The sequence below is a fragment of the Carettochelys insculpta genome, chromosome 18 (genome assembly GCF_033958435.1).
Source record: "Carettochelys insculpta isolate YL-2023 chromosome 18, ASM3395843v1, whole genome shotgun sequence".
NCBI classification, from domain to species: Eukaryota; Metazoa; Chordata; order Testudines; family Carettochelyidae; genus Carettochelys; species Carettochelys insculpta.
Genome location: NC_134154.1, coordinates 27,759,097 through 27,771,202, shown reverse-complemented (window position 1 = coordinate 27,771,202; position 12,106 = coordinate 27,759,097). Strand labels below are relative to the sequence as shown.

At 42.8% G+C, this 12,106-nt stretch overlaps 1 protein-coding gene across 6 annotated transcripts in view; it reads left to right on the top strand.

The window, feature by feature from the left end:
* HECTD4 (HECT domain E3 ubiquitin protein ligase 4) overlaps nt 1-12,106 on the top strand; it is a 132,596-nt gene that overhangs the window by 102,576 nt on the left and 17,914 nt on the right. For all 6 annotated transcript variants that reach the window (XR_012647977.1, XM_075012390.1, XM_075012387.1 and 3 more), the window contains exons 49-61: nt 44-207; nt 667-904; nt 1,377-1,513; nt 1,682-1,808; nt 2,417-2,554; nt 2,939-3,075; nt 3,218-3,378; nt 3,763-3,944; nt 6,176-6,381; nt 6,606-6,736; nt 7,007-7,212; nt 8,052-8,231; nt 10,032-11,335. Coding sequence is in view for 5 of the 6 variants with exons in the window: in XM_075012390.1 (XP_074868491.1) it covers nt 44-207; nt 667-904; nt 1,377-1,513; nt 1,682-1,808; nt 2,417-2,554; nt 2,939-3,075; nt 3,218-3,378; nt 3,763-3,944; nt 6,176-6,381; nt 6,606-6,736; nt 7,007-7,212; nt 8,052-8,231; nt 10,032-11,335 (3,311 nt within the window). In the remaining variant the exon portion in view is untranslated. The remainder of the gene's footprint in view (nt 1-43; nt 208-666; nt 905-1,376; nt 1,514-1,681; nt 1,809-2,416; nt 2,555-2,938; nt 3,076-3,217; nt 3,379-3,762; nt 3,945-6,175; nt 6,382-6,605; nt 6,737-7,006; nt 7,213-8,051; nt 8,232-10,031; nt 11,336-12,106) is intronic.

Below are 12,106 nucleotides of genomic sequence, written 5' to 3'. Positions count from 1 at the left end.
GAAAAATCCTTTTTCTCTTGGGTCATATTTTACTTTCCTCTAGGGGACATAGCAGGAATTGGCTGGGAGAGAACAGAAGGCACTCCTCCTCCTCCAGGACAGCCAGCCAAAGGAAGAGTGTATTTCACTTACTGTGGACAGCGACTTGGGCCTTACCTGGAGGATGTCTCTGGTGGAATGTGGCCTGTGGTGCACATTCAAAAAAAGGCAGGTTTAATAATAATATACTTATGTTGGGATGCATTTGACTTGCATCAACACTAGTCAGTGTTCCTGTGTGGAAAGCATGAAATATTTTTAACACTATTTTCACCTGCATATGTATTCATTTGGGTTAAAACTGATAGAGCTGGTCTAATGATGGGACTGAGTTAATCCTTATTTACCAGTAGGGCTTTACCTTAATTTGAACCGCAGTGACCTTGCTGCAAATAGCATTTGTCCTCATGACTATGTTTTGAAGGACTTGTACATTATCAGACTTATTTTTTAAGCTTTATGGTTAATGCATGGCAATCTGTATTACTAGACAATACGGTCATAACCAGCGGAGCTCATTGGTGCTTGTGGCCACGGTTTAAAATAAAAAGACCCCATCAAAGGGTTAAAATAATACTTAAGATCAAAACCTTTTTCTCTTAATGCTTTATCTGAATTTTGTTACAGAACACAAAAGTCCGAGCTAACTTTGGATCTCGACAGTTTGCTTATGCTGAGGGACAAGCTCACAGGAATGCGGCTGACCTGTGCATTGACCTAGCTGAAGAAATAAGTGCCAACTTTGAAGCGCTGCCTTTTGCCATGGCCTCCGATAGCGATAATGATGCTGGTACCAGCACAGCTTCTGATCCTGGAACCCATGGGCCTCCATGTAGAATAGCTGCTGTTGCCACAGCTCAGCAACGTAAAGTGATCATTACTAACCTTTCTATGGCATGCTAAGTTTACATCAGTAAAACAGTCTCTAAATCCAGTGAAATGTTCTCTGATTGAAATTCTCAGGGCACTGCCCAGGTAAAATACAGTAGCAGTTTAAGAAGCACAATAGACTTTGTTGGAGAAATGCTAACTTCATTTTAGACAATGCATGCTAAGAATCAGTTATCTTTGTATTGCATTATATGGAATAAAGTGGTCAAATTATTCCAAATTTAAATCACCATAATAAAAAAGTATTTCATTATTGAATGATTGTACTGAGATGTCTCACTTGAGTGAGTTATCCAGTTTGCTCACTATGTCAAAGTGCATTTACTAACTTCAGCCAAGTAATTGGAGAGAGACCGCAGAATGCAATGTGTCTGAAGAACTTCATGAAATATTTAGCATGTCTCATAATGATTAGGAATTCCTTATTGTAATTTGATTGGTTGCAGAATATGACAGCGACACTTCCTGTCACTATAAAATGGAACTCAGTTATGAGAACTTCTTCACGTCAGGCCCAGACCCACATCCCCCTGCAATTGCAGATGATGAAAGCGATGATGATGATGATGATGACATCCCCCGGGTAAGGAAGATGGGACACCACACGTGTGGCAGAGCTGCTCTGTAACTATTAATCTCGTATTAGAAAAATGCTTTGTGCACTGATTTTTTGTTCTTTAAGAAACCAAGGATTTGCATTAAATCTCTTGTTCTAAATGCCATTTGTTTTTTGTTCTGCTTCTCTTCCCAGGAGGATCACTATGCCCTCTTGGTTAAAGCCTGGGAGACTAAAGTTTTCCCTACAATTAGAAGACGGTTCCGCAATGAAGCTGAGAGGAAGTCTGGTTTGGACCAGATTAAAGGGGCTTTGCAGCTAGGTGTGACCATCAGATGTTTATTTCTAGGGTCAATAATTATGTGCCATGTAACAGGTGTGGGGGTGCAACTGTAGGAGCTACATCAGCCTGGCAGACCCTTGTTGCATCCACTGGAATCAAGGCTGCAAAACAGTTTGAGTCTTCTGTTTTTTCACATACTTGTGACTTAGCGAAATAGTTTCCATGCTTGGTTTCTGCTCAAATGATGACTTTCTTTGTGCAAAGTTCCTAAACTTAGTGCTTGAAGCTTTCTTTAATATAATGGAGTAGATTACCCACAATGTTGTCTTTAAGCCATTCCGAAAGCACAGGGATCCATTATGAAGGTGAACATTTAGTTTAACTAGGAAATAGTTACCATCAATAGTAAATTTGTTTCCTGAAATGGACCAGCTCTAAAACTATGCTGCAGAAATCAGTATGATATTAATTTAGCATTTTTCAGTGCTAGATGTAAAGCAGATTTTGCTACTTCTTACCCAAACAGATGAGTAAGGGTAGTGGAATCTGTGAGTAAATGGGACTATGTTGTGATACATTTGTTCAATTGTGTAGGTTGTTAGAAGACCCAGGCCAGCGTCTAATCTAAAGCCTATTTTGTTTATCAGGAATGGTAGATATAGCCCGACAAACAGTAGAGTTCCTTTATGAGGAAAATGGTGGTATCCCAAGAGACCTCTATCTACCTACCATTGAGGATATTAAAGATGAAGCAAATAAATTCACTGTTGATAAAGTTCGGAAAGGTATGTCTATTTCAATCTTTACTTGGCCATAGGAGAAAAGTTAGGACTGAAAGCTCTGACTTTGGCATGCACAGGACAAAATCATGTTTGGTTTAATTAAGGCTGCAATTTATTTAGCTCGGTAAATGGAAGGTTTAAATTACTGCTATTGTTTTGCTTTTTAATAACCCTTTTTAAAAATAAATCACTTGTCAATGTACGTAAACTTGTTAAAGAACTTACCAAATAGCAGAATCAATTGCAAGCAATCCTTGTGCATCCTGAGCCAAAGATTACTCTAGCAGACGCGGGGTGCCTAGGAGTCACTTTGTATAAACTGTTAGTTAATTTACTACCTGCTCTTTTTGACTGTTGTTGTGAAGACTGCTCTTCCTTCATCTCCAGGTCTCACAGTGGTGACTCGTTCTCCAGACAGTAACAATGTAGCCAGCAATGCTGTGGGAACAGCTTTACCTAAATTTGCTATTCGTGGGATGCTGAAGACGTTTGGGCTCCACGGTGTTGTTCTGGATGTCGATTCGGTGTGTAAAGCTGTGTTTAAGTACTTTTGAATGAATTTACAGCATTTTCTTTGGTCTAACATGGTGTAACGAGACTGTTAAGATGCAGTTTTTTATTAAAGACATGCCTAGCGGACTGATGGATTTGTGGTTGACGTTTCAGGTAAATGAATTGGTGCAAGTAGAGACTTACCTCAGAAGCGAAGGTGTCTTGGTAAGATACTGGTATCCTATTGACATGTTAGAAAGACCACCTGCTGGCTATAGGAGGACTGCAACAAATGGATTGGTTACACTGGATAATACGAACATCCAGATTCACAGGTAACTAAGAAATGAATGTAGTGTGTTTTTAGAGCTCGCATATCAACATTTCTATGCTTATCACTTGGATGAACCAGAGTGTTCCTGCCATGAGATCCGCACAGGCAGGGCCCCACAATTACAAAAAGCCCCGCAGGGTTTTTCAACTTGTGGCCTGCTGGGGCTCAGCTGTTGCTCAGTAGAAGTGAGAAGTTTAGAGTTTCTCATATCAAACCTACCTATTCAGTGATCATTTGCTTTCCAAAGTGAATGAGGAAGATTTGGGTCTACCTAATAAAATATTTCTGTCTTTTTAAATTGTTCATACATCTGTTTTGGGTCCAAAAAACAAATAGTCAGCATAGTTCTCCTTTTAATTAACTCTGTCTCTCACTTTTTTTATAGAGAACTTTTGCGATGCGAAGCATCCCTTGCACGGTTGTACTGCCGCATGGCTCTCCTCAATATTTTTGCCCCCAAATCTCCACATATGTTTACTCGTCTGTTTCATATTCCTGCTATCCGTGACATCACTCTGGAGCACCTGCAGCTGCTGTCCAACCAACTTCTTGCACCACCCCTTCCTGGTAAAATTATACTTGAAAAACGGAGCCCTTCAGTTGCATTTGATATGGTAGAATATCAATGCCCATGTCAATGTATGCTTACAAAGAATTGTGTTTAAGGATTGATTGATTGAAGTTTAGGAGTTTCTTGCAACTGACCATTTTCAGGTTGTTTTATAAAGCAATTATGGGCTGTTATTTTTAAGTTAAATTTTTCAAATTTGCACAAACATGAAATAAGCTGTCTCATACCAGATTCACGAGCAGTTAGAAAACGGACTAACCACCATGGAAAAGCAGTTAAGTGAATTCTGGGCTAATCTGAGATACGTTCTCTGCAAATGTTTATTAATGATCTCATAAAAAGTAAACTGTGGGAAAGACTCCCCCTCCACATTCCTCTTGCAAATATTCTATTTATTATGTTGCTGCTACTCTTATTCTACTACTACTACTACTTAAGCCTTGTACTCCGCGTGGCGTACAGGTCATCTACAAGTCTCCTCCACTTCTCTGTCTTAGGACAAAACTTCCAGCTGGCTCCAGGAGTGCCCCAGTTGTTGTCCTTCAATCTGCTATTCTTGTGGGAAACTGAAAATGTTGTACAGTTTGCATTCAGGGATAGGTGTCCTGCTGCCAGCTGGATCACTTCATTTTCAAAATATAACGTGTCTCCAGTGTAAGGACAAGGATGCACTGTTCTGTAACATTCATGAGGCTGATAAGTAATTCCTCTTGAGTGAATCTAAGAAAATGCCCGTGGCCTGACTCTGGGAGAAGATCTTGGGTTAAATCAGTTGTGTGTTAATGGTAGAAATCTACCTATCAGATGCCATTATGCATGCTACGGCTCTTAGGAGGACCTAAAAAGTAGCTAAAAATAGGTTGTTAGTACGCAAAGGTGATCCTAAAGCACTTTCCTCCTTCCCCCCAATTATTCTGAGCTTGGACTGGCTCTCAGAGAGCCTGCATCTTGTGTGACGACTCTGCCAAGTACAGACTGTTTTGAGGAATTGCATGGCTTTGAGATGATTACCATTTAAATACAATTAACCATACACCCTTGCTTCCCCTGCCTTCTTAGCAATATTTTTTCCTATTTGTCCCCTGGTTTATCTAACTTTTAAGTAGTTGGAAGTGTGTTAATTTGTATAATTGCGTGCTTCTGAGGCTATGTATAGACTGCATGGAGTGAGCAGGGAAAAACCTCATGTGCCAGGGATTCATTGTGCTGACTCTACAGAACTCCACAAGCTGTGGCTGCTCGGCTTGTTCTGTCTCCATGGCCATCATGCGGCTGGGGCTACTCCCCCATCCACGTGAGCATTGGGGGAAGCACAGAATCATGGGGTTAGAAGAGACCTCAGGTCAGTGAGTCCAATCCCCTGCTGAAAGCAGGACCAACTCCAACTAAATCATCCCAGCCAGGGCTTTGTCAGGCAAGGACTTAAAAACCTCTAGGGATGGAGATTCCACCACTGCCCTTGGTATCTCATTCCAGAGCTTCACTGTGCTCCTAGTGAAATAATTTTTTCCTAATATCCCACCTAGACCTCCCCCACTGCAACTTGAGACCATTGCTCCTCATTCTGTCATCTTTCACCAGTAACTGCCTCTCTCCTGCTTCTTGGAACCTCTCCTGAGGTAGATGAAGGCTGCTATCAAAACCCCCTCACTCTTCTCCTCTGCAGACTAAATGAGCCCAAATGCCTTAGCCCCTGCTCAAAAATCATGTGCTCCAGATCCCTAATAATGTTTGTTGCCCTTTGCTGGACTCTCTCCATAGTGTCCACATCATTTCTGTAAGGGGATAACCCAAACTGGACACAATACTCCAGATGTGGCATCACCATACTAAAGAAAAGGGAATAATCACTTTCCTAGGCCAGCTGGCAATGCTTCTACTATCTCTCCATATCTAACAGTGGGGTAGGAGGTGTCTGACTGCTTCCAGGATAGGGGCACAGATGGGTGGCCAAAGATCCTTTCTGTTGTTTTGGTTCCTGGGGGAGTCCATGTAAAGATTGGAATAATGCTGAGACAGAATGAAGTCTGGCCTTGGACCTTCCATTCACTTGTCAGAAATGTCAGGGGCATGGGTTTGGGCCTGGAAGAATTCCTTCTGCTGCTAAACCTGGGGAGGACTTGCACTTGGGCAGGAATGCAGTTACAAGGGCTTGAGATCTGAGATTTTTCTTTTGGCTCCTTAGACGTTCAGAGTCTCTTCAGCGTATTGCGTTTGTTCTTTACAGATGGAACAATAAGCTCAAGTTCCATTCTCCTGGCCCAGTCCCTACAGCATTGTATCCATTCCCAGAACTGTTCTGCCACAGACCTTTTCTACCAGGGCAATTCACAACAAATCAGGGAATGGCTGGCTGTAGCCATCACTCGAACACTACATCAAGGAGAGGAGAGTCTGTTAGAACTAACTAAACAAATCTGTGCCTTCTTGCAGGTAAACAATACTTTTTTGATTGTTAATGCTTCTCGTACTATAAAGAAAGTGTGACTTTACTAAAATATGCATTAATCTTTTTCCTCTGTGATTGCCTTCTTCCACATCATTTATTAGTGTCCTTTAATTCATACTACTGTTAATCATATGGCAGTGTTTTTCTGGGGGTTTTGCTCATTGCTTTTTTTTCTACAAGGCATTTATTATTAAATGTCATTTTACAGACTGCACCAGAACAGTTCCCTGCTGAAGAGTTCCCTATTTCAGAGTCCAAAGTCAATATGGATGTTAATTTTCCTGGAGCTGCTTTTGTAGTTGTTTCGTGTAAGGAAAGTCAGTCTGGATTCCGCAAAGAGTAAGTTATTAAGGAGGGTAGAGAACAACCTATTATGAAGAGACCCTGTGTAGTCTGCTGGGTCTGGACTGTAATCCGCCTCTCTGGGAATTCTGTGTAACGCTTTTGTTGTTTTTTCCCATACAAACCTTTCCAAGGGTTTATATTGGAGAGGCAGGAGTGATGAGAAAGGAGTATATCCTATTCTCCTGCCCTGTCTCCTTTTAAGTTTGAGGAAGGGGGTCATTCATTGTAATGAATTAAATTAATTATGTCCTGTTTATTTTCTAGCTCCTCCCTGTATAAGGCTCCGTGGGCTCGAGTGTTTCTCTATGGTCTTGGTCATAAAATAAAGAGGAATGGTCAGTTAAACCTAACTGAGGCTGTGTGTTACCCTCGGGATGCATCTCCAACCAACACGGGCTTGACGCCACCCCCCACAACCAATCAGTATCCGTCGGTGATTATCTCCACAGACAAGGTCCACATCAAATTAGGTAAATGTTGTTAGTGTTCACTAAATAGGGACAGGCCAAATCCTTGTGGCAGCATCATTTTGTTCCTGTGTGAACTATGCTGTGCAGGGCAGCAGGAATATCCTGTCACTAACTAAGCAGGCCCAGCGTGATACCGCTGGGGAGTTTCTAAACTTATGCCACCTCAGACTGCGATCTGCTCAGTTGACTCTCAATACTTGAATTTTCCAGGGGCATCTCCCATCTGCATGCTACAGAAACTGGGGCTGGTGACTGAGCAGGTAGCACTTGTTCTACTGAATTCAGTCCTGAACCATTGCCCCAGCTTGATGCTGGCTTGTTTGCAGTGCCACCTTTTAATCTAGTTTTAACTACACAGATAATTATATAGCTGGCCCTCACCACTGTAGGATTGGGGCCCTTTCAAAATATTTCAGGAGAAATAACATTCTTTCTTCCCTCCAGCCTGTAGGAGAAATGGCTTGATTTGTTTATGATAATTTGCGGGGGAGGGGTAGGACAGGGCAAAAGAACAAGTTTTCTTTGAATACATTCTTCAAAGTCTTGCCAGTGACGGTCATTCTAGTTCCTGTGTTACATTTTGTAGCAGCCTGTCAATATGCAGGAAACCATACATCTGGCCACATCATTAACGTAATGTATTCCTTTTCTGTCTTTTAATTTGACTAATCCTCTTATTAAAACAATTTAATGAAATTCTTCACTTAACAAATGCTTAAGCTGAGAAAAATTTCAGTGATTGAATCTAGCCTGATGAGACTTGGCTTTTTCTTGGCACAGTTGTTCTGTCTAATATATAAAACTGTAACAGGAGTTCCTCTTTTGTTGTCTTGTTTAAGGAGTGTCCCCACCTCCTGGAGCGGTCTTAGTTTTGCACTCTCTCCCCCTTGAATTCCCGCTGGCTCTGGCATTCACAGAACAACTGTTAACGTGGAAATCAGAGGATGGTGACGGAAAATCAGAAGATGAACTGGATACGATCCCTGCTTCTGTTCTCTTGCAAGTGGTGGAATTTTTAGGTGGGAGTACAGAATTCCTTGGTTATTTCATTACCAGTGAAACCACTGATAAACTGGAATTTTCCAGAAAGAGAAAATTACAATATTTGAACATTCTTTAGACCCACGGTGTCCAATACACTCCCTGTTTGCCACGTGGCAAACAGGGAAGCGTATTGTGGTGAACGCGGGGCTGGTGCAACAGCTCAGGTGGTGGTTTGGGAGCTCGGGTGCCACGTGGCTGACTTGGGGGCTGTGTGGTGGCATGGCAGCTCCTCAGGCGCTGCGCCACCAGAGCCGCCCAGCCCAGAGAGCCACACAGCACAGTGCCCGAGCTTCTGCGCTGTTGGCACCCGAACCACTGCACCAGCTCTTGGGGCTGAGTGGTTGTGGCAAGTCATGGGGCGTTGGGGGGTGGAGTAGAGTGCCTGGCGGGGCTGGGAGGGAGAGGCAGCTGGCTGGGGTGATCAGGTGTCTTCCTATTGCACACCACTGCTTTAGACATTATGGTGGAATCTGTGGTTTTAAAACTCCAAAATAATGTGCATTTGCATGGTTTATTGATGCAAAACTCTAAAATAAACTCAGTACTAGAAAAAATCGCATGAAGATTTTCCAGCTGATATCTCTGAAGTCCATAGCATACAATTTTCAAGAGCACATAAGTGCCTGGATCACTTTTGAAAATGCCACTTAGGAGTCACACACAAGCTTTTGAAAATGTTACCCTTTATTCAAGCAAGGATGTGTTGACAGTGAGGTTACTTAGTAACCAGGGCCCTGTGTAGTCTCCAGTACTGCAGCCTGCTTTTTGCCACAGAAGCCTTCATTCTGAGCATTCACTTTTTAAAAAAATAAATAAATAAATCGAGCATTGTGGTTGTGAAAACAACTTTGTAAATATGATCAGGATGTGAAATTCTAAATATAAACACACACTGCATCTTTGCTGGTCATTTTAAAAGAAATAGCTAGATCGTGGGCTTATCCCAGAGCAAGTCTGTGATTTTGCTATTAAAATTTTTAGCCACTTTTGGGTGACACGGGTACAAGGGTGAAAAAACCGGGAGTTGCAGAAACGTCACAGACGTGGGGCTATTAGCGTGTGAGCTCATGCTTTCTTCTCCTGCAGCGGCAGCCATTCTCCTGCGGGGCCAGGCCCTGCTTCCCACTCTGGGCACTGTGACCTGGTGCACTCAGGTTTGGGACACTCAGCTTTCTCCATCTGGGACCAGGTGGACTCACCAAACCAGAGTGGCATAGTGACCCCCAGGGCCATATTTCAACACTTACGAGCAGGAGCCAGACCTGCAGGTTTTATGCACTCTATTAAAGTTCCCAATTGCTGTGTACACCAGGACCCCCAGGGCAAAATTAGAGCCTTGCCCATAATCACAAATGGCTTCTGACGCTTTCCCACCTGCCACAATGCTCCAGTTGTTTTTTTGCAACTGCCAGTTCCCCCAGCTTCCCCTGAGAGCTTCTTGTAATGCAGTTGTGTGTAATGAACTGAAAAATCTGGAGTATAACAACACTGGGAATGTGAAGACATCCAGCATAAGATAAAGTGAATGCAGCATTCCAGTAAACACAGAACCCTTGGTCAGATTGTATTCTTGCATTTTTAAATGCTGAATTCAATGATGACAAATTTAGGTGTGTTTTTTTGCCATAGGACCTTCAACCATTGGTTGCATGAAGATATGTCTATGGGAAGAACATGCCAACAGCTTTGTAGTTGCATGATTTTACACCTGTTAAATGGTATTGCCCTACCTGAAATAAATCTAATTCTCATGCCTGCTTGACTTCCATACACAGGGAACTTTCTCTGGACAACAGACATGGCAGCTTGTGTGAAGGAACTGATATTTCATCTCTTGGGAGAGTTGCTTCGCAAAATTCACAGTCTGGAACAGAAGAAGAACCCAGCAGGGTTGTCTTCTTCCATCGCACTCCAGCTAAATCCCTGTCTCGCCATGCTTATGGCTCTTCAGTCAGAATTGCACAAACTATACGATGAGGAGACTCAAAACTGGGCCTCTGGAAATGCGTGTGGCAGCTCTGGTGTGGGAGTGGCTGACCAGGGAAGATTTTCAACCTACTTTCATGCCTTGATGGAATGCTGTCTAGCTGTAGCAGAAGTGACTTTACCAATCAACGTGAGTGTAACAGCTGGGGTGATGTCATCAACAAGTGCCCCAAATCTAAGTGATTCATCTTCTTCCTCTTCATCTTCTCCGGGCCAGACGCCCCAGAGTCCAAGCCTCATATCCAAGAGAAAAAAAGTCAAAATGAAGCGGGAGAAGTCTTCATCTTCAGGTAAACACTCTTCCTCCCGAGCCGCTGAAACGGACATGGCAGTCCTCAGCATAGGCGGAAGCAAACCTGAAGATATGTTGTGGTTTCATAGAGCACTGACCTTACTTATAATCCTGAGACACCTAACGAAAAAGGATCCGCAAGGGCTAGGCGTGACCAATGATGCTGTAGCAGATGCTTGCCAGGCATTAGTGGGTGCAACGGCACATAGTCGATTACTTGTGATTTCTGGAATACCGACTCATTTAGAGGAGGGGGTTGTCAGAAGTGCAATCCGCAAGGCATGTAACGCACACGGTGGAGTCTTCAAAGATGAAATCTACATCCCTTTGCAGGAAGAGGACCCCAAAAAAATCAAGGACAAAGCAGAAGGCGGAGAATGTAGGACTGAACTGGAAAAACCAACAGTATCCAGTAGCGCAGACAGTCTCGATATCAGCAGCTCTAGCAGCGTCACACCAGCCATGAGCGTTAGTGCATCAGCCTCGACCAGCCAGGCCTCCCTCTGCAGCTCGCAGGGGATCTCGCGGACAATTAGTGACATTTCTGTTGACCAGTTTCAAGCTGGACTGGAGTTGGCCATTCCACCAGGACTGCTAGAGCCACATGTTGTTTCCAGCCAGGAGAGTTTAGATCTTTCGATTTGCAGCAATGGGAGCCTGGGCAGCCTTGGCAGTCTTGGGGAACCACTTGACAATGTAGAAACAGCGTCTGTATCTGATGTTGGATCAATGTACACTGTCACCTCATTGGATAATCAGCCACTGATGTCACGGCCAATCAAAGGTTTTGCAGTAGTGGAGGTAACAGCTTTCAGGCAGTGAGGGATTTGTCTGCAGCTCCCCTTTCTTGTAGCAGTCAGATCAGACTTTGTCCTCAATTAATTAATGTCAGTTCTAGGAAGAGTCTTCCCCCAAACTTGAAACCAAATTCTATTTTATTTTTTCCACTGCGTTCTGCCCCATATTGTGCAGGTAACTCACAGGGCTGGAGGGAATGCATCCTTTCTGTGTACAAGGGTTATACCATAGCTTGAATAATTCACTATTGTATATTGGGTGGAGGGTGGCAGGTACTATAAAGAAGTAATAGTTCAGCAAAAATTAGTCTCTTTCGCTAAAACACAGAATAAAATCCATCCCATTTAGAATTTGATGGATATACTTTTTTATATTAAATTATATTCAGATTTTCCCTTGGATTAAAGTGCAGTGACTACACACCTTCTGTTGCCTTTGTCAGAACCTTTACAATCAACCTCCTTTCTTAATGCAACAGTGTAAAATCATGGGGGAGAAGTGGGTTAGAGTCTACTCATGTAGTAGATCATAAGAATGTACTTGGTTCCATCAGTATGATGGTTGAGATTGAATGAACTTTGTTGCCAAAAAGGTACTATACTTGAGCGAACATCTGCTTGTTTAAAATTCTCCTTTCCAAATGTAGGCAAGTGATATTGAAAGTCTGGAGTGCCAAAATCCCACATTTGAAAAATCTTCCCTGGATTTACAGATTCTTTCAGTAACGTCTGCCTCAAGTGTGTTGCATCATCAGAACTAGACTTGTGTTTCAGT